This window comes from Indicator indicator, chromosome 17, assembly GCF_027791375.1.
Source record: "Indicator indicator isolate 239-I01 chromosome 17, UM_Iind_1.1, whole genome shotgun sequence".
NCBI lineage: Eukaryota > Metazoa > Chordata > Aves > Piciformes > Indicatoridae > Indicator > Indicator indicator.
In genome coordinates, this window is record NC_072026.1 from 12,801,923 (window position 1) to 12,824,337 (window position 22,415).

The 22,415-nt window shown below is 40.6% G+C and overlaps 1 protein-coding gene across 1 annotated transcript in view; it reads right to left on the reverse strand.

The window, feature by feature from the left end:
• Positions 1 to 10,628, reverse strand: part of SMARCA1 (SWI/SNF related, matrix associated, actin dependent regulator of chromatin, subfamily a, member 1) — a 29,230-nt gene extending 18,602 nt beyond the window's left edge. The window contains exons 1-8 of the mRNA XM_054388805.1: positions 10,527 to 10,628; positions 6,371 to 6,457; positions 4,389 to 4,555; positions 3,401 to 3,501; positions 3,196 to 3,296; positions 2,734 to 2,913; positions 483 to 638; positions 103 to 234 (exon numbers count right to left, since the gene is read on the reverse strand). Coding sequence (XP_054244780.1) covers positions 103 to 234; positions 483 to 638; positions 2,734 to 2,913; positions 3,196 to 3,296; positions 3,401 to 3,501; positions 4,389 to 4,555; positions 6,371 to 6,457; positions 10,527 to 10,628 — 1,026 coding nt within the window. The remainder of the gene's footprint in view (positions 1 to 102; positions 235 to 482; positions 639 to 2,733; positions 2,914 to 3,195; positions 3,297 to 3,400; positions 3,502 to 4,388; positions 4,556 to 6,370; positions 6,458 to 10,526) is intronic.
• Between the last annotated feature and the right edge of the window lie 11,787 nt (positions 10,629 to 22,415).

Below are 22,415 nucleotides of genomic sequence, written 5' to 3' on the forward strand. Positions count from 1 at the left end.
CTCCTACATCCTATGTCTCTTACTAGGCCGGTCATTCTTCTGCAGACAGCAGCTTAGGAATCAAAACAACAGGAAAAAGACTACTTTCAAACTTGAACTTACATCTGCAGAATTAAAGACATCTGGTAAAAGAAAATTGAGTAAAGCCCACAGCTCATGGAGGTTGTTCTGTAAAGGAGTTCCTGTAAGCAGCAATCGATTTGTTGTCTTGAACTCACGTACAATCTCTGACAGCTATAAACACAACAAATAGTTCGCATTAGCATATACATGCAAGCATAATGAATTTTCATCAGCTTCTGAAACCTGGAACAATGTCAACTAAATTTCAAGACAGTGAGCTGCTTATGAAATTTATATTTACCACCCAGGAGTCCACAGGTTGTATTTTAAAAAACACACATTAAATACTTAAAATCTGCTAAAATCAGATGGAATCTTTTGTCTCAAACTATGTGCAAAACAAAGAATTTTAAGTTTACCTTAGACTTCTCATTCTTTATTCTGTGAGCTTCATCAATTACCAGGTACCGCCAGTTAAACTTTTTGAAGACTGATTTCTCTTTAATTACCATTTCGTATGATGTAACACAAACATCCCACTCACCAGGCATCATGACATCACGGATAAAAGCAGCCTAAATCAGAACAACTGCATTAATAAACATTTATAAACACAAACAATTTATATGGAATTGAGTGAAATCTGTCTCTACCAACATCACTGGTGTGCTAAGCTAGCATGCATAAGAAGACTCTGAAACATCTTTTCAGTAACTGAAAGGTATTGTAACAAAAGTCTTCAATCCTTTCTGCTTTAGGCACAGACAGGTCATTGTCTGGGGTTAAGCGAAACAAGTTTTCTCCTATTCAGAATTAAATAATTACAGCATAATCTTTCTGTAATTTACATAGTCTGTACTATCAATATGAAAAAAATCAAGACACAACTCTAAGCTAACTAGTCTAAAGACAATACACAAAAAAAGGTGTTTTAAAACAACTCACATAGCCCACCCCATCTTCTCTCTTTCCTAAAGATTTCCCTCCTCTGACCCATCTCTATCTCCTAAGGGATACATATCTAGGCATATAAATCATTTCACATGAAATAAATCACGCTAAGAATAGGCCACACATGTAGGTCTCCAGTAACTTACTTAGCAGGGTACACAGCTAGTAGGATTGACAGCACTGCTTGTCAACAGCCTCAGAGAGCTACCTAATACAGGACTGCTCTGTACAATACTATGCACTGCCTTACAAATGCAAATGCAAACTCAGAAGTACATTAGACACCACAGAACAGAGATGGAGTTGAAAACAAGGAAATGAGAAGTTGTGACAATACAAACCTAAGACTCTGAAAGTAAGTAAAGGATAAAGGGAGGGTGCACATCTCCCATCAATACAATCAATTTTGCTACACAGAATTAGCAATAAACACTCTGTGGTACAAACATTATCAGACTTCAAATGAAAATCTGCACAGAGCGGTGCAGACAAATCCATGAGTATAGCAGTGGAAGGATCTGGCCAACTCACTGGTAGAGCCAGATTCCTCTTACAGAACCATTTAGGTTGAAAAAGACCCTTAAGATCATCAAATCCAACCGTTAACCTATCAAGTCCACCACTAAAACATGTCTCTAAGCACTGTCCCTACACATCTGTTAAATCCCTTCAAAGATGGCAACTCAACTACTTCACTGGGCAGCTTGTTCTGACACTCCAACAACCCTTTCATTGCCCCGGTGCAATTGAGGACACTTCCTCTTGTCCCACAGCCACTCCACATTGCACTTGTTCTCTAGACCCTCTGCCACCTTCACTGCTCTTCTTCAGACACTCTCCAGCACTTCAATGTCTTTCCCTCTAGTAAGGGGCCCAAAACTCAACACAGTATTCAAGGTGTGGTATCACTGAGTACGGGCACATAATCACTGCAGCCCACGCTACTCCTGTTACAGTCCAGGATGTTGTTGGTCTTCTCATCCATGCCACACTGCTGACCCATGTTCAGTGAGCTGTCAAACAATACTTCCAGGTCCTTTTCTGCTGGGCAGTTTCCAGCCACGCTTTCCAAGCTTTGGGTTGTTGTGACCCAAGTGCAGGGCCCAGCACTTGGTTTTGTTGAGTCTCATATAATTGGTGTTGGCCATCCTTCAGGTCTGTCCAGATCCCTCTGTAGAACCTTTCAAGCAGTAACATGCAGCCATGCAATCCATATGAGGAAACACAGAATCCACAGGAACATCCAGCTCATTGATCCCCTTCAGGTTAGAAAACAACTCTATATCTATTTTTAAGGCCTTCATTACAAAAGATGTAAAGTCCTACAATAGAATGCTAGTAACAAGGCATGGCACAGAAATAAGACAAAAGAAAACAGTGGGAGAAGTCACCTAAAAAGGTGAAGAAAGAGGTGAAAAAGTGACGTCAATAAAGAAAAAATAATACTCACAATAAAAAGAGAAGAGAAAAAAAAGGGTGCAAATACCCAAGAGGAAAACAAGAGAAAAAGCAGTAAGTCAGACACCTATACCTTGATCCCAGTCTATAGTTTCACTGAATTGCTTTTTCTTCTTAGTTACAAACACAGTATTTTATCTTCTCAGTACTAACATAGTTAAGATAACTAACAAAAATACTGTAATTAAGGAAGTAGCTTAAGGAGAATTCTGCATGTCCAATGCTAGTTTTTGACAAATGCGTAAAATGCAGAGCACTTACCCTGGCATCTTTATCCCCAATGAGGCAAACAGCACGTAAGGATGGAACCCAGCGTTTGAATTCATTCATCCAGTTGTGCAAAGTTGATTTGGGAACCAGGACCATGTGTGGCCCAGGAATGTTTCGGTAATGCTTCAGATAGCCTAATAATGCTATTGTTTGCAGTGTCTTACCAAGACCCTGCATTGACAAAGAGGGGGGAGAAAGAAACCTGCTGAGATGAAACACCATACAGAACAAGTTTTAAACAATTCTCCTACTACATAATTCTGTCATTTAAGTGTTTAAAACAAACTACACAGGAAATGTTTGCAATACAATTTCTCTCATTACAGTTCCAGTTATGAAAATTCCACCTGCTGTAGAATGATGACTACTGAATACACATTAAATACTACAGGCACTTTAACGTTGAATTTGGCTCAATAATTACCACAAAAATTCCAAAAGATTACTGCTTACCATTTCATCTGCCAGAATGCCATTAACACCATTTTCATACAATGAGATCATCCAGTTCAAACCTCTAACCTGATAATCTCTTAGTGTTCCTCCTTTCACATCTGTAAATGTAAGATTCCTCTAAGTAGAAAAATACTAATTCTAAGTAGAAAAAAATTAATTGCAGTTTGCTAAGATTTTAATGACATCAGACAACAATACTTACATGAAGGAGACTCCTCAAATCGAATACACACATTGGATGTTTTCCGACTCTCTGACAACAGCTCTTCATCTTCTTCCTGCTCCGTGCGCCTGTGACGATAACTAAAGAAAGAAGCCAAGATTCATGTTTATATGAAATAATTTCAAAACACTATCAAAGGAGACAAATTCACACAGAAACAATCATAGATCTACAATGTGTGTATTCTAGTACACTGACCAAAATCATATCCTTCTAGTAAATTATTCCATATGATCCATTCCAGCTCGAATTTGAAAGGCTGATATGACACCCTCTCCTCCAGAACCTTAACTATACTCAGACAAGTATGAGTACTGTAAGGTATTTTTTGATAAGCAACACCAAAATGCAACACACACCCCCATGATGGCCTTAGAATCGATTATTTGATAACTATATCAATAAGAAGAATCACATATTGAATTTTTTTTAAATAATTAAAAATTAGAAAATAGAAAAATGCCATTTTGCAGATGTTCTAGAAATTACTTGCTTGCTATTGTAAGAACCCTCAGAAACACTACCAGACTGATAGAGCAAGACTGGTGCCGAGGACCCAACATCACATTGTCTTGTTTTAACTTGGCCTAGCTCCACTCTGCTCCCCCTGACACATCAACTAGCAGCTAGCGCACAACACGTTCATTTCTGGAGCACATCTGGTTTGGCATCATGCAAAAGAAATTCAGTTCATGTGCTCCAAAACCACTCCACAAGATGGAGCAGAGCGTGGTAAGTGACAAGAATCGCTGAATTTACTTTAAAAGTGCATTCCTGATTCAAGGTCATACAAATGTTGATGGGTCAGTATGCATATACCAACCAGCTTTTAAAAGAAATAATAATACACCATTAACAACAAAAGCTATGGACTTACTTAAAGCACAATCTCTATGCTACTAACCAAACAGATATGTTAAAATGCAAAATTTGTTTGAAAGTGTAGTACATCAGAGATATAACATACTCCCCAGCAGAAATCAAACTCTGTTTTTCATCCTTCTTCATCCGTGGCCGTCCCAGCTTGACTTTCAATGGAGATGTTGGTGATTTTTGTGCTGCAGGCTGAATAAAATGTGCAAAAAGTTCTGTCTGCTTCAGGAGGAATTCAAATCTCTTAGCTCGATCTGCTTTCTAGTTTACAAAGTGGAGAGAGAATTGTAAAAAAGGAAAATCAGTAACTTTTCTTCAGGAAAAAAAACAAAAACAAAAAACTCTCGACATTTTAAGTAAGAAACACTATTCAGGCACTTGTGAGTACAACTTACGAGAAAAGACTGCCAAACCATCTGCCCACTATTAGCCAACTCAGCATCATGAAATAGCTCTTGAGTTGCTTCAGCTAACAGCTAAGCATGAATCACTTTAGAGCACCTGGTAGCATCTGGTAGATCAAACGATCTTTCATAAACACCACAGTAATCTGGTAGACATGGCTCATCCCAGCAAGTCATGCCCATTCAAAACCCAAAGCCTAGTAAAACCACGCAAAACCAGTTTACTTGTATAGACTGTTTGTATGGCACACCAGCAACTGTGAAAGGATGCTGTAAAGGACTGCCTACAAAAGCTGAAGACCAAGGTTCTGACTGACAATAAGAGATGAAACCCCCAATCTTGCTGACATTAGTCACAAAACTTCCACCAGCTTCAGGACTATCAGGATTTGATCCAAGACAACAACATGATAGCTCTGATTTTAGAAGGGTTTAGAAAGTAATGTATATACCAGCTCAATACTGCTTTCACTGAAGTTGGTGAATTTTGTTGCCAGATTTCAAATTCAATTGTTTCAGTTTTGTCATACCAATGAGACATGCACTCCACAATAAACACAGCAAAACATATGCCTTGCTCTTACATACCTAAGTTTTAAGACAAATACAATAAAAAAATCAAAATTCTATCTGACAGAATGCAATTTTAGCAGCTTCTATGACATTTCTAAGCATCAGGTAACACTGTACCACTTAAGAGAATTTTCATGTGATCTAATTTATATATCTTGAGATGAACTACAAAAGCAAAATAGTAGCTCTGTACCATAGCCTAAGAAATACACACAGAAAAGAATGCTTTTCTGCAGATAACTTATATGCAAGTAAAAGTGCTCTAACAGTTAAGAAAAGAGTGACAAAAATGGAGCTCATCTACAATGCACGATCTGGCCACATGAGGGCAGTGTATTTCATTTATTAGTGCAGAATTTGTCAGAAAATGAACATCTTTACAAAGACCTCCTGAAATAAACAACTATTATTTTTCCCTTGCATTCGTTATTGAACCATTTGTGTAAATAACTTGAAAACGGAATACACTAAGTATCAAGTAGAAGTCTCAAGGGAAAAAAAAATCCAAAAGAGGAAGTAAAGACATGGATATTTTTGCTCTTACAGGATAAGAACAAATCCATTCGGAGGATTTATATTAAACTAGTAGTACATGGTGGGTTTGGCCAGCTAAAAAGTTCTATACTAAATGGTACAATGTAGGTTTATCCCTGTAAGTTTTACTGGCTGAGCGTAAATAGAATGTCTTGAGTAATGATCACAGCCTAACTCATGCCAGCACAACTGATGAAAGGTAGATTTTTTGAAGACTATTACTTTTGCCTCTTACAACAGCTGAACTAACATACTCATTTAGGAAAGAAATAAACATGAGTTAAGGCGTCATCAAACAAAACTAGCAAAGACAGATTCAAAACTGAAAGGCAAGAGTTCTACATATAAAACGCAGACAAAAACACTTGCTAGAGTGGAACAGTACTTAACAGAACTACCGCTATCTGCTTCCTACATTCTTCTCTAAATACCTACTGTTAGCCACTGTGAAAAACACCACACTGAATCGGACATTTCTTTTCTAACACATCCAGCCTGTGTTGATCTAGCACAAGCAAACAAGTGTCATTAAAACTGCAGTATGTTCTGTTGTGAAAATACTCACCATCTTTTCTTCATATTCCGGGTCAACTTCTTTTTCAGGTCTAGCTGCCTTTGGAAGAAGTTTGAGTTGAAACGGGGGATCATTTTTCTGGAATTCAAATTTTAAACACTTTATAAACATGAGCTTCTTTACCTACTAAAGCAAAAAGATATCCAACTGAACTAATCTAAACACTACAAGGATTCTGCTTCTAAAAAAAATAGTTATTTCCCCAAAGCAGAACCTGATATTCAGGAGGAAACTAATGAGAATATATGACCAGATAAACATCTAAGTTGAAGATTTGTCTTAGCCTCATGTTTATCTCTACAAATCTGATGCAAGTTAAAAACAACAAAAGAAAGTACTGAAAGAAGATGAAGTTCAATTTTTCATAGAGATCTTGCTGTAAGAGTATGGTCTCCTCTTAAGACAGTTAAAGAGCTACCTTACTTGCTATAAATGAAAGAAATTTAAGAAAACAACAAAAATGGCTGACTTTTGTAGTCTATGAGATTCATTTCTGTCTTCAATTGGGAAGCTCAAAGGAGGTTTCTACAACTTCAACTCTGACATTGCTGTTTAAAAAAAAAAAAAAAAGAAAAAAAACCACACACACAGCTAGCCAAACCCACAACACTTGCAAAATATATTTTTTTAAGAGACTCATGGAAGAAACATTTGTTGGATTATTTTTCTAATTAAGTCTTTGAAGAATGTCTTTTTATGCATCTCCTGAAAATAAATTAAAAATAAGGTTTTTTTTCTTTTTGAGATGCACTGAATAATCTGAAAGGAACTGCCCAAGTGCATGTCTGTACAAAATGTAATAGAACAGAGTCTTAACCACTTCAACTATCAGCCTACTCTACTATAAATATGATAAAAGCAAATAAATAAATTATTCTGGATCAAGCAGCAAATTGGACTAAATATGCAAAACTGTCAAGCAACATTATACTTAAATTTCAGAACTCTTACTAAGAAGTAATATGCCAACTTACTGTAACTTCAAGCACAATCGTACAAATGAGAGGATTATTCTCTAAAGGCACAGATCACCTTGTCAAGTTTTGGCCCAAAGGCATAACTCTCTGCAAAGGTGAACAGTCCTGAGTGTGTAATGAAGCTGTTTGATTTGTTTGTTTGAAGCAAGTTCAGATTTGCATGGCCAAATGGTTATGTTGCCCATAGACAGATCAGAAATGTTCTATTTGCTTACAACTTCTTCAATCACATAGGTAATCAGCTCAGAAAGCAGTGTTAGGAAAGGTAGATTACACCAACATGCCAGACAGCAGGGTCACATGTATGTGTATATTCACACTTCCACTGTGTTACTATATAACATTCACTCCAGTAAAACAGACTGTCAGCACTAGTATCAGGCCCAATCCTTTTTATTATAGTGACAAAATACTCCTCCTTAGAGAAAAATAAAATTGACAGTAGACCATTTCAGATGTCTCCCTCACTTCCCCTAGAAATAAGTGACACATATACGGGCTACTGGAAAAAAGCTGTGTACCTCAGGTAAGTGAGCAAAGCAGAACTCAATATAATGAGAGTCCCTTTTAACTGCAAGTTTTCCAAGTAAAATGCAATGCATTACCTTTCTAAGCCCCAAAGCAGATGGCTCTACTGTAAGTTCTGCTGTTACTCAGATGTCCCCGAAAGAAAGCTTCAGGTATCAAATTTATTCAGAAATAAGTATTTGTGAGTAACACAAACTGAGATAAAGTAAATGAACTATGTAAAGTTACTGCAGCCATAGCACTATAAAATCACTACCTACACCTTACCTTTCAAGACAAAACAAAGCATCACACACACACTCTTCAACCTCATCCTCTGTGAAAGACTGATGACTCCAAAATATAACAAAACAAGACTGTCAAAAGCTGATGAAAGAGACAAACTTAAGACACATGTTCCAATACACTTTCTCACAACTTAGAAAAGAAGTTTCCATAGTTTCACCAAAATACTATTCTGTGCTGGAGGAGCTAGATAGGTAGTACAGACAAACATCATCCAAGCTTGCTTCTGCATATTTTTGAGCTATTAAAATCTAGACCTTGTCAACTATTAGATTTTGATGAGTAAGAACATTTTGCTCTTACTAGCACCTGGTTCATATACCTAATAAGACAGAGAACCACAAAATATCTCATGAAGTTCTGAGAGATTTACCCCAGAAACAATGCACCTTCATTACTTAGAGGGCTGACTTAACAGTAAGCAGGAGGATCAAGCAGAAGTACAATTATCAACCAGCAAAACCAGTACTTTCATTCTTAACTCACGGAGCTAGCTGGTAACAATGGCAGCTGGTTTCCTCTACCCTGGAAAAGTTTTCCATCAAAACTTAAATTCTAGATAAAACAACGCCCTGCAAACTAGTGTCATTTAAACACCTTACAAGAAACATGACCATGCAGCAGCAAAAATAACAGACCCCGAGTATTCTAAGGACCCAAAACCCTTTGAAAGCTCTACTAACTAGCCCAAACAGAGCTACTAACTTCAGGCTGACAGAGATTTCTGCCCAGTAAGAGCAACAGTTAGTTCTAAATTGGGTAGCTCACATGAACACCTAAATAAATGACTGGTAATAAGAACTGCTGCTGTTTAAGTTGGCTTTACTCTTCTGTTACGGACAAGTTCAAACAGATGCATTAACAATTAGAAGGACTCCTTTTGTGTTTAACTCATATATACAAAGTAGAATACATTCCAAATAGCCATTAAGACACTGTTTTATTACTACAACAAGAAAGGCTATTTATAGTGAAGCAAAACAATGAGAACACAACAGGTTGTATTATATACCATTACTATGCAGACCATATATCTAATTGTATAGCTATGTAACAGGCCACCCGTGGCCAAGTAAGAAGTATAATTCTAGCATGAATAAAAAAAGGAAACGGCAAAATCTTTTTTTTTTTCTTTTAAGTAATACACTGACCAGCAGCACAATGTTAATAATATTTGAAATAATTCACTGGTTTAAATCACTGTTCCAGGCAGGCACTCTCTAAACATTTAGCAACAAGTTTTTATCAGCTGACATGTACAAAATGCTGCAGATTAAGTTGTACCCAAGACCAAAACAAACCCTTAAACTCTTCCCCCTGAACAATCAGGTAATGTTTAGAATCACACTGTACTGTACCTTGTAGCTGCCTGTGTACATAAGTAATGAAATAACCCATTAAGCAATCTCTTCTGGCAAAAATGAACTTTCATCAACTGGAATTAAAATTCTAACTGCACTAGTATCACTATTTCTGCAATTTTATCAATATCATAAATATATGAAACACTGCTGTCATTCTGGCAAAGTTTTTGTAAGATTTATTCTTCAGGTTAAATCTTGTTCAGTTTCCAAGGATACCCGAATACATCACTTTTTACATTTCTTGTGCCTTAGCCAGCAGGGTTGTTCTTAAAAAAAAAAAAAAAAAACAGGAGGCTGGTATCCACACATGCTCTTTCGAGGAGTTTATTCTACTCCCTGGCAAAGCAAGAAAGCTGAAGCCCGAGGGCTGGGACTGACCGGTTCAGCTGTCAAATGTTCGAGTTGCCACCGTGACCTTTTCCACCCCAGGGCCCTCGCCCCCGCAGAGCACCCTAGCTCCCGCCGACCCCATCCCATTCCAGGACAGCTTCACCTCAGGACAGAGAAAGCGAAACAAGAGAACGGGAATTGCTGCAGGATGGGGTCCTGAAGGCTGCGGGGCTGGCGTGGGATCGATACGGGGCACGGTCGACTGCTGGCGCGGGAAAACGTGATAGATCGCCACGGTGTGCCCGGGCTGCACAGCTGGTAGGGGGGCACCATAGGGCTGCCCGGGCCCGTACAGGTGGCGGCAGCTGTCACGGTGATGCTCAAGGACAGACCAGCAAGGCTGGCCTGCACGGCGGGGCCGCGGGTGGAGGTGTGTCCGGACGGGGGTCGGCCTGCCGGGCCCGCACCGCTGCTCCAGCACAACCAGGTCCTTACGGACTTAGGTAGAGGGCCCAGCGCAATGCCAGCGACTGGGCTGACTTCAAAGCTGGAGCGGCGCGGCCCGAGGTGCGAGTGGAAGAGGGAAAAACAGGGGCAGGCGCGCCCGACCTCAGCGGCTCCACCGCCCGCAGGGCCCCCCCACGCCCGCCCCGGGTGCGGTACCTCCTCGGCGCCAGACTCCTGAGCAGAGGCCGCTGCGGCAGAGGTGGAAGGCACCTCACCGTCCACCCGAGCGGCGCCACCAGGACTGCTGCCGGTGTCCATTTTGTGCGCGGCAGGTGCCGGAGCCACCGGGAGGAGGGGGACGGCCCCACCACCCCAAACACCGTGCGGCTCCGCCCCTGCCTCGGCCCGCCCCGCGCAGAGCTCGCGATACTTCCGCGAGAGGCGGCGGGGGGCTCCTGTGTTTCCCGCCGAGCGCGGGCGGGGTGAGGCGGGCGCGGCTTTGAGCTGAGGCGGGCAGGGGCGCAAAGCCGTCCGCTGAGGGCGCTCCTGGGAGCTAATCTTGGCCTTTTCATGCTGTCCGGCGCCCGCAGAGCCTTTGGTGCTTCTGATCTTCTCTCGTGGTACCATAGCTTACGGAGTAGAAAACGGTCAGAGCGGCTGCATACATAAGCAATAGCTCTGGACATGCCCAAGGGCAGTGCTACGATGCACTGTGCTGTCTCATGCTTCTCCTGTCCACTGTATTTCAAAGACAATGCTGGTTTCTAGTGGCACGAACAGGCTCAGCCATTGCTGAGGTCCTTTCCGTGTTCCACCTGCCACCTTCGTCATCTCCACAGGGCTGCCAGGGGTGGAATGCACGGTTCTTTCCATGTCTTCCCACACAGGAGTTCCTGTGGCCTTGGAACAGGCATGCACAGCACATAGGCTGTAGACTTGTGGAAGGAAGAGTCATACTTTTGTGGAAGAAGGCGGCATGGGTGCTGACATGGCGAGCTGAAAACAAGGATAAGGTGCTACAAAAGCCAGACAGTAAACCAGAATGGTATGAGACAGAAAACTTATTACTTGCACTTCCATTTTCCTTGGTTCCAAACCCTGTTGCAAATGGCAAATGTCTTCTCCTAAATGCCCAGACCATATTTGAGAGAAAAAAATTCTCAACATCTGCAGGAGTAAGGGGTGCCAGTGTAACTCCAAAAGCATGAGTGACCTATGGAAAAATTTACTGTTTTCTTAGGCCATTTCAAATTCAGCAGTTTGTGAATTTCATATTGAAAATTGCATTCATGAGGCCACTCCATGTAGTTACTGTCAATGTAAGATGTTGAGATTCTCAGCTGCTGAGTTGTAACTTTGTTCTTGCTGCTAATACGTTCCACAACAACCCTTGAAATGACAGACTTAAAAAAACTGAGAGCTCCAAATTTGCCATTTTACCTGGTGATTATGTACAAGGGCAATATTGTGAGCGTTTTTGTCCAGAGAAATAGATTAAACCATAGCCCAGTATGCAAAAGAGCAATAAAAGCTTTTTCTTTCCAGTAAAAAGCTCAGTAGCTGTTATCAAGACCTTTTTGCATAACTCAACAATTAAGCTGAGCAAATGGGTTCTTGCAGCTCACATACACTGCATTTAGAAAGACCTCTGAGATTCTTTCCATCTGTACATTGACTTCAATAAGGTGCCATTTTATGAAACATAACTACGTCTGAACTGTTTCCATGACTGCCTGATTGTGCTGAAATTCAGTCTAAATTATGATCCAACATAGAAGATTTAGGCTCTAGACTCCCTGTATTGTGAAATAGCTACACAGCAGTAACATGTTCCAAATTATTTAGTACCTTATTGCCTTCTGCATCTGTTGCATGGTTTGCAACAAAGCAAGGCCCACAGTGTCTGCATCTTCCACGTGGTTTATTTTTAAAAGCTTTGGAAAGTACATTTTTCATAGCACAATTGAGAAGAGTGACGTGACTGGTTTTGATAATGTGTTCCAAATAGCTTTTCCAAGCAGGGCTTTCTAGAAAATGAAGGTTACCGTTAGCTATGCAGAAAGTCTCTCAGGTGGGGAAATTCCAGTCTATGACATGTTTGTTCTTAACCTTTACAGAAAATAGATCACTAACCATTTTTAATATTTGACTCTTCTACTCAAATTTCAAATGCTTGTAGCTTCTGTTTATGCAAAACACTCTCAAGTGTTTGTCACAGTTTGCTTTTTACTTGAAATTCACAGGAACATCGCATGTTGTACAAAACAAGCTGCTGCTTCCATGAAAAATCCCCTTTGGATATTTTTTGCTTGTGTTCTTAACTTTTGCATATGACTCTGCTTAAATGCTCTTAGTTGCTTCTGCTAGATCATATTAGTATCTTCAACATATTTATTTAATACCTTTATCAATGACATGGTCAGTGGGATCCAGTGCACCATCAGCAAGTTTACTGATGACACTAAGCTGTGTGGTGCAGTTGCATGCTGGAGGGAAGGGAGGTCATCCACAGGTTCCTTGACAGGCTGGAGAGGTGAACCAATGACAACCTCATGAAGTTCAGTGAAGCCAAGTTCAAAGTCCTTGTCCCTGGACTGGGACAATCCCAGGCACAGATACAGGATGGGCAGAGAATGTGTAGAGAGCAGTCCTGAGGAGAAGGACTTGGAAGTGCTGGCTGATGAGAAGTTCAGTGGGAGCCAGCAATGTGCACTTGCAGCCCAAAAAGCTAACCGTATCCTGGGTTGCATCCCAAGCAGCATGGCCAGCAGGTCAAGGGAAGTGATTCTTCCCCTGTACTCCACTCTTGTGAGCCCCCACCTGTGTCCAGCTCTGGAGCCTCCAACACAAGGACAAGAAACATTAGAGTGGGTTCAAGGCCAGGTTGGATGGGACTTTGAACAATGTGGTCTAGTGGAAGGTTTCCCTGCCCATCTCAGAGTGGTTGAAACTAGATGATCATTAAGGTCCGTAACAGCCCAAAGCATTCTGTAATTCAGTGTTTCTACAGTTTGGCCTCCCAACTGCTGCACAGACCAAGTAACTTAGTGTGTGCATGCATAATTGAGTCATGTGAATGACTGTGTGGATAGTTATCTAAAGTTATCAGTAAAAACCTGATTCTATGGATAAGAGCATCGAAAACAATAAACGATGGTTGTGATTTGTTTCTTCCCTGACTGAAGATCCAATGTACGAGTGATAGTACCGCTGTTAGGTGCCACTAGGTGGCAACACCGACCTGCGCCGCCTGAGTCCAGCTGCAGGAATCCTGACTTCAAGGTGATCCAGCAGCCTATGTACTGCTTAATATGAGTGCTGCTCAGTCTTAAGACTGATTTGATCAGGAATAGGAAAAAAATGTATCAATTAAATTCGTAAACCATCTTTCATCTGCTCTTTAATTACTCCTAGAACTGTATCGTGTATACTGAGTACCTTCCCCCAGAACAGCAAAGTGTCCTGTTAAGAAGGGCCTTGGGTAGGTAGAATCCTCGGCCTTTGGGATCTGTTCACTCCTTTGTGCACATTCAGGAAGCTCTCCATTAAATGCCACAGCCCAAAATCTGCATTCCTACTCTAGTCTTTTCTAGTGTAAATGTACTAATGATGAACTTAAACCATGTTTGTGTAAAAACGTGTTTAGCTGTTACCAGTAAACAGCTTTGCAGCTCAGAAACAAACAGGATCTGGGAGTAACAGATGTGCTATCTCTGAGGTGTTTGTGAGTTGACTTGCAGAGTTGCCGCCTTTATCTCTGTACCTACATGAGCCCAAGTGTGAGCAACCACAGTGCCACCAACCACAGTACTCTGACTGCCGTGTTATGTTCTTCCTTAAAATGCTTATATCAAGTGTTGCTATTTAAGTATCACTTATGATAAATGCTTCTCTTTTCATTTCATTTTTTACTGGTTCAGTTTTACGGTTGTCTTGGTTAAAAGGACATTGGTTACCTCATTAAGGTTTATAAATATGCGAAGGATGAGTGTCAGGAGGATGGATCCAGGCTCTTCTCAGTGATGTCCAATGATAGGACAAGGGGCAAAGGGTGCAAGCTGAAGCATAGGTGGTTCCACATAAACATAAGGAAAACCCTTTTCGCTGTGTCACAGAGCACTAGAACAGGCTGCCCAGAGAGGTTGTGGAGTCTTCTCCTCACTGGAGACATTCAAAACCCACCTGGACGTGTTCCTGTGTGACCTGCTCTAGGTGGTCCTGCTCTAGCAGAGGGTTTGGACTAGATGGTCCCTTCCAATCCCTAGCATTCTGTGATTCTGTGTTAGGGCTGAAGAATCAAGTGCTCAGGGCCCAGAGATACTAATAGACTCTAAGCCACCCTCCCTGCCTACAGGGGCCAGGAGCCCCCTTTAAGTTCAGGCCTGGGCCTCCAGAGCCTGTCTGAAGTAACTCTCAGGGCACGGCAAGGGCCAGCTTCTCCCCGAAGGACAATAAAAAAAAAGTAGGCCTTTTTCTTTAGAGCTTACACTGTAGAAACTACCTCTAAAATGACCTCTTGGTTATGTGCCTCTCATTTCTAATCATTTTGGTGAGATGTCATTTCCAAGGATGTCCATTGATGCAGAGCTTTGTGGCAGTTAAGCAGATAAGAGCAGTCCAGCTCCTGCATAATGGAGCTACAAACAACAGGTGATTACCTGATTCTGCCTTGGTTACAGGTACAAGCACATCCAAGGCTTGATCTTAAGTATTCTTATAGAAAGGAGATCTTTTTCTTTTTTTTTTTTTCTAGTGGTGCAGGCTTCATATTCACGCATCAGTCTCTGGAGTTGCCAATAGTGTTTACATATCCAAGACCTCATTCAACATTGAAAAATACAACAAAATAGCAAATGCGTCCTTTACATCTGGTTCAGAGAGCTACTAGATGTAAAAATACTCATTGTTCTTTCACATTTTATACACAATATTGCATTTTTAACTCCAGTTTTTAGCAACAAAAGCTTGACTGTGATCCTGCAAAGCTCCTAATATGGATGTATTTCCCTACCATAGTTTTTTTGCTAAATATTTTTTTCACTTGATATCCACTTTTTTTGGCTGTGTGTTCCTTTTCTCAGAGGGAGAGCCAGGAACTCTCACAGTTTGGTAAATTATGAAAGTGAGAAGACTGTCATCTCTTCATGGATGTGATGAGCCAGGTTTCTGTGATCACATTAGAATGTGTTAATTTACTGAGCCTCATCAGAAGCTTATTGCAGATACGTCAACTGCCTATGTGAATGCCTTTAGTCCTTCATATCTCTGAAATGAAACATAATGGCTCCTTCCCCCCACATCGTGTTTCTGAGTTCCTGACCCTTTGCACTGTTACTGGTATTTCTGCAGGTAAGCAGCAGTTTAGCTCAAGGATCTGAGAAGAGAAGCTGAGCCCAGCAAAGAGAGTTACTGTTTTTTCTCAGATCAGCCCAGCAAAACAACTCAACTGCCCACGCACACAAGGGCCAGTGCCAATACAGCAGGGAAACAGATACATGGCAAGATGGAGGGTGGGATTGCAGCCACACTAATTTGTATCAGTTTAATCTACCATAAACCAGACTTTAATAAACAACATTACTATTGTGTGTTCTGTCCCAAATGCCAGATTTTGCCCACCTACAAACAATGATGTCATGAAGATTTAACAATGAGCAGGGATTCCTTTGGAGGTCATACAATAATTCCTGATGTGATAAGATCTGACTTTGCCAAAACCTGGAGTGTTGTGTCAGGAAAGCCCTTGTGCAGGAGAGACTAGTTTTGTTGAAAGTGAAAGGCATTTTGAGAATGGTTTTAGATCGAAACAAAAGCTGCCAAAAGAGGTTTCTCCAACTGAAATAAATCTGAAACATATGCAATGACATCTTCTTCTTCCCTAACCTATGCAGTGGTCTTGCGGTATTGAAACCTGTAAATAATGTGTCCATAACAGAGACAGAGTCTTACAAAATTTTGAACATTCATGAGTACCCAGGAAACAAGCCAGGGCAGTAACACCTTTAATTCTCTCTAATGATGTTTGAAATTCTTTCCTCACAGATTCTCTGCCCCAAATACATTATCTCTTTCTTGAGCAAAAGCCTGTTTCTCTGGGTTTGGTTTCACGCTGTTATTCCAAAACTGCTCACAGGCTATTTGGAAATGTAGCGGTTCTTGTTCAAAGGTTTTCACATGCTCCAGGATTTCCTTTAAATACAGGAAGTGCTCAGAAGGATGCTGTAAAGAACCACCTCCATTAGCCTTGCAAACATGGCAGATGCATTGCATAAACCGAAAGTTATCACTTCAGTTGCTTTATCCTCCTCTGAAATTACTTCTAATCCTGTCCTTTTTATCCATTTTTACTTGCCAATATGTATTCACTGTGAAAAACTAGATTGCATTTGTTATGTTTTCCCAAGTACTATCCATTTCTGCTGAAGGATTTTGAACCAGAGTAGCTGTTTTTAGTTTATCCTAGTCCACATAGCATCTGTTTCTGCCTTTCTCCTCTCTTGCCTTTTTTTTTTTTTTTTTTTTTTTTTTTTTTTTTTTTTTTTTAATATATTTTGCTTCCTTGACTGCCTGGGCCTTCTTTCTTCCTGATCCTGTAATGATTCTTCCTTTTCTATAACAGTCTCAAGCACACAACTGCCATCAAAACAATTCTTCCTTTCCTGCATTTACTCTCTTCACACAGGGCAACATTTTACACACATGGTTCAGAAATTTGGTTTGCTTGCTGTAATACCCTCTACTCAACCATAATTAAATGAAGTAATACTTTGTTTTACCTTCAGCTGCCTAGAAGGGGAAGGAATCTTGTTTCATGAAAATTTTTTACAAATTACAATGTAACTCTCAGTAACATGTGTTTTTGGCAGCACAGAGGTGTAGACAGTGTCCCACATTAATTTTCCTATGTGCATTCTCACATCCCTCTGGAGTGTTCTCTGGTCTCAGAATATTTTGAGGAAGCCAAGACCCCTCCTGCACTTTATGATGAGCCTTCCACATTTGTGAGTCTGAAAAGAGCTAGATAGATTTTTTTCTTTTTCACATAAACATAAAAGTACAGACTTCTTTTTCCATTCATTTCTGCAGATTTTCCTGAGACATTTCTTTAAGCTTCACATCTAAACTTCAGGCTGCTCTGGATAGTTTGGAGTAAACTGGTCTCAGCAAATCCTTGCTTAAAAATTAATTATTTGCTATTTCTGATCTGGAAGAGGCATGTTATAATCTTGATGTCAAATAGATTATTTTAGATTTCTATATGCTACAGATTTGACTATTGTCATGTCACCAGAATCCATCAGGTGTGCACAGGTGGATTCCTTCAAATCGCCATAGGTTTACCAGTAGACTCCCTCAGATGTGGGCTGAGGAGTATTCAGCATTCTTGTATATTAAAAAGGTGGATTCTTCTTAGCTTCTAAAAGTAACTAAAACAATTAGGGAAAAAATCACTCTTTAAAGAAGCCATCTTCTCTACTTCTGTATCTCCTCTCTCAGCAGCAAGAATTATTTGCTACCCTTGAAGTGTCATTGATAAAATGACCTTTCCTTTCCCACAAGGAAACCCTGAGAAAAGGATTGATACTGAGGAGAGAGGAGCAGCAATGACTTGCTTGTGCATCCATGTAGACATCATAAGATCATTTAGTAGTCCACAAAGAGAAGGTGAATAGTAGCAAAAGCATGGTTTTTAATGTGTGTTTCCATGGATGACAGAGAAACACACACTTCTGCCAGGCCAGAGGTTTGTAACAAAGTGGGACTCCACTTGCTACCACCCCTGCTTCAAAAAAAGGCAGCTGTACATTTGCGAATAGATACACTGTTCAGAAGGACACCAGCTCTTCCACCAGTGACTTCCCTGAACAGAAGTCTTTCCAAGGAGATGCTGGATATCTGCTGCTGCTTCACAGAGGACATCAGTGCCAGAGGGCGTTGGTCTGTTTTCTGAGACAGATTGACAGAGATCTCCCTGTGTGTCATGAGAGCTTGGGGTAAAATTAGATTCTGCCCTATCTATAACAATAAAGGCCATACCCACATGCAGCTTACATAGTTCATATACTTCCTGGAGCAAAACCACAGCAACATTCAACCATCTGTTTTCTTATTTTCATAATGGCTCCTGCTTTGATAGAAGCTATCTGGTTGTTGGGTCCTGCTGCCACCAAGAGCCGAGTGTGACCAAGTAGGCAGCATGGTTTGGGTGAAATGTGTTTGTCAGTTAAGCAGCATGGTACAGACATGGGTGACATCATTCTGTGCCAGTGGTCAGGCTCCAATTTTTGTAGTTAATTGTTTAAATAGTAGCAACAAATCATGTTGCTCTGATGATCTGTGTGTGCTTTGCTGTTAGACCTGATTTGTGTGGTGAGGACAGTCTACTGAAAGAAGGGGAAGAGAAGAGAAGGGGCTGAATTATCCCTGGTGACTTTGCTGAATTTGTCCTTCTGAATGACAAGAGAGTGAAATATTTGTCTGCAGGGGGGAGCAGAATGGTAACTGTCAGGAACAGCTGGAACATATATACTGTGTCATGTCTTTTGTGGTACTGGGCTTTTCTGCTTGCTGTGAGAATGCTGCAGAGGCATGTTAGAATTTTGCTGAGTAAGTGTGGTGTGAGCTCCATATGTAAACAGGGATCAGTCACTAGATGAGAGAAAAGGGCTGTTCTCCCAGGGTTATGGCTGCCTCTTGCATGAATCTCAACCTTCACAACCTTTGCAGGGTTTTGTAAATTAAATATGGGGCTAGATTATGGGGAAAATATATATGCTTGTGGGAATGTCAGTCTGGATAACTCGAGTGTCTCTTCATGCTTTGATACACATAAATTTGTGAATTAAATAAGTCCTCATTCTTCCCATCCTCTCCATCCTGATTATTCTTCTGTGCACAGGGGACCAAGGTCTTTGCCTGTTCTTAATAACACCACCAGTTGCTCTGTAACATGGAAATGGACAAGCTTAAGTAGCACACTTACTTCTTTAAATCAGTTGCCTGTTGGGTCAGGAAGGAACTTCCCATCAAATGCAACTAGCCAATTTACTCTCTTTTGGTTTATTAGTAACAAGGGTTGTTTTTCTTTGAAGCATCACTAGCCTGAGCTAGGAAAGGAGAGGAGTAGACCAGTATTTTCATGACAAGCAGAGAATTCTTCTTAGGTATCTGGCTAATGTGAATTGCTCGTGCATCAGGGTTGAACTGATCATGCTTACTCTGATCTTTGCTAGTGGAACATCAAGTTAGTCAGGTGAGAATGAACACTCTGATATGATCCAAGCAAAGACAGATTGTTGACATTTGATTGAGACATCAGAACACAAGTGACCTGTACAGTTTGTGTAGAATAAGGAATGATTTTATCTTCTGGGCTTTCAGGTTTGGTTTACATTTTATTTACTTTGACTTACTCTGTAATCACATCTACAGTTCATATCTATGAAGGCTTCTCAGCTTATGACTATTCTAGGAAATGTTGTAGCAAGAAAAAACATCTCTCTTGTCAGACTTTGAAGATTTGCTACATCTGGCTCTGATCTCATATAGAAAGAAAGAAAGAGAATTTTATCCTAACTGCAAGTCATTTTGGTTTGATTTTTTTCAATGGTCAGTCATTTTTGAGAACATTCCTGTAGCTCTGCCTATAGGACATTTGGAGAGGCAGGTACCACTGGCTGGTGTTGTTGCTGGGCAAAACCTCATCTCCTTCAAGGTAACTGTGCGATATGTATAAAATAAAAGCTTTAAAAAGCAAGAAAAATAAGCCTAATCAAGAATATGTTGTGCTACACTTTCAAACCTTTTGCCACTGCAATATTTTAATTTTTTTTAATTGGGTTTTGCCAGCAGTTCCAGCATATATATTGAAAACATACTTGAAGTCCAAAACTAAATGCTAATGGGTAAATTGCAAAAGCTGGAACTAAAATAGAACACCCCAAAGGTTTTGCAGAAATGCTCCACCAAAATCAGTTTTTCGTTGCTCTTCTTTCCCTTTATTTTCTGTTCTGTTTCCAGCCTCAGGTCAGTCTCTACATCTGTCTTCAACTTTTGAAACAAAGACCCTGTCATTCACCATCATGATGAAAAATATAAGTAAATTTTGTAATTTTAAAATAGTTGAAAAATGTATACATGGAGCAGGACAAAAGTTCAGTCCCACTTCTTCCATCAGGGATAGATATTGTTCATTTTTAAGCCTGCTATGCTGAAACACATACACATTATCAGCACAATGAAAATCATTAGGGTAAAAAAATAACTTCATTTGCTCTTTTAGTGTTTGGAGCACAAATACCAAAACGGCACAGCAGCTTTCATAACAAACATGTTAACCCCCACATGCTCTGCTTAATTATGATTTCTGGCTTCCTGTATTTCCCCTCAGGGTACTGGCACCATAAGTAAACTGGCACAGATTTTATTTGTTCTGAATATGCTGAGCTGCAACGTGCAAGTAGTTTGGCAGGTGCTTCACAAGCAGCTGAGCCATTCCAGCAGTGAGGTCAGGAGCCGTCTGACAGAAGAGAGACACATCTAGCTGGGAACAGAATCCCAGTACCACTCCCTGTCACTATGGCTACCAGTCAGCACACAGTTTTGGGGCAGAAATTACAATTTAAGAAACTGCTCATTTCTTATTACTGCCCCTGCGTCACCCCCTCCATTGGTCAGGTGTGTGTAGTAGGCCACAGCATTTATCGGGTCAGGAAACGAGCCCAGATCCATCTGGAAATTAATCTTTTTTTCTTTGACTCATTCTTTTGCAGTCAGTTTTCTGATTAGTTCATCATGTAGACAAACAAATACCATGTGCCTGGGTAATGGAGGAGATGGCAGAAGGACAGAGAGAAGTGGCTTAAGTGATGAGGACTGCTAGTGATTTAAGCAGCATTATCACTGAGCGCAAGCAGAGCTCTCTTCAAGCCTGTGGTTTTCTGTTCTGTGTTTAGATCTCTCTGGCTGTCCAGGTTCCTCACCTCCCTGTCCTGCCCCCTCCCCACCTCCTCTGCTGCCTTGTTGCAAGCGGTTATGTAGCTGCACAAGGAACCTGACAGAGGAACACATCTATCTGAAGAATGATTCAGTGAAACATGGGTATTGTTATGACACTGTGGGGATAACACATGAAATATATCATAATTTATTTTATTTTGGCAGGCTAATGTTTCAAAGGCTTCAGGTTTGAGGCTATCATATCCATCCTATCAGAGTGTCACAGTCAAGTCACATGTGGAAGGAAAGTCACACTTTCCTTCCCTAAATAAGTTCCATGGCTGGATGTGTCTCATTACAAAGCTTTTGTTCACAAGCCTGCTATTAAACATGTGAAGTTGTTAAATCATCACTGTGGATGAAGGACAAATGGAGCTGAGTGAAGGCGGTAGTAGAATATGAGGTTGGGAATATTGCAAGGCAGTATGAAAGTCACTCTCAAGCAAAAACCTATCTAGAGAAGTCAGAGCACATGTGAAATAAAGTGGTCACAGTTTATCCACGACAGTATTCATTTATGGTAAGATTGCTTAACAGCAGAGATAAAGTATCATCAACAGGGATGCTATGAGTTTATACAGATTTATTTATATAAATGTACATAGGGCATATATTTATATATTAAATTCATTTAGAGTACATATTACATAAAATAAACAGATATTGCCACAACACTTTTACCTACAATCTTCAAAAAAACCAAGCATGGGTTACAGTTTGTCAGATTCCAGCAGAGACACTGCAAGCCTTGCCAGCCTGCCCTGCCAAAGAACGCCAGCACAGCTGGGGAAAAAAAAAAAAGAAAATCTGGGAAATAATCTGTGCAAATGTTAAACTCTGAGCCAGGCCCGATGCCTCTAACCGCACCTTGCAGAGTCTGGTTCCACTGTCTCTATGCCTGAGCAGGGGTGTATGAGACTCCTCAGAAATTACAGCCTAGTGAAAACCAGGGAAGAATCACTGCGTCCATTTTAATTCAAAGCCAGAAGTAACTTCTTGAAAGTGAACACAAGCTGCCCTGTCCTTGAAAAGCTGAGAGTTTGCCATCCTGGAGAGAGGCACTAATTCCAAGGATATCAGCAATGTTATGCACTCTTGGGTCGTCTT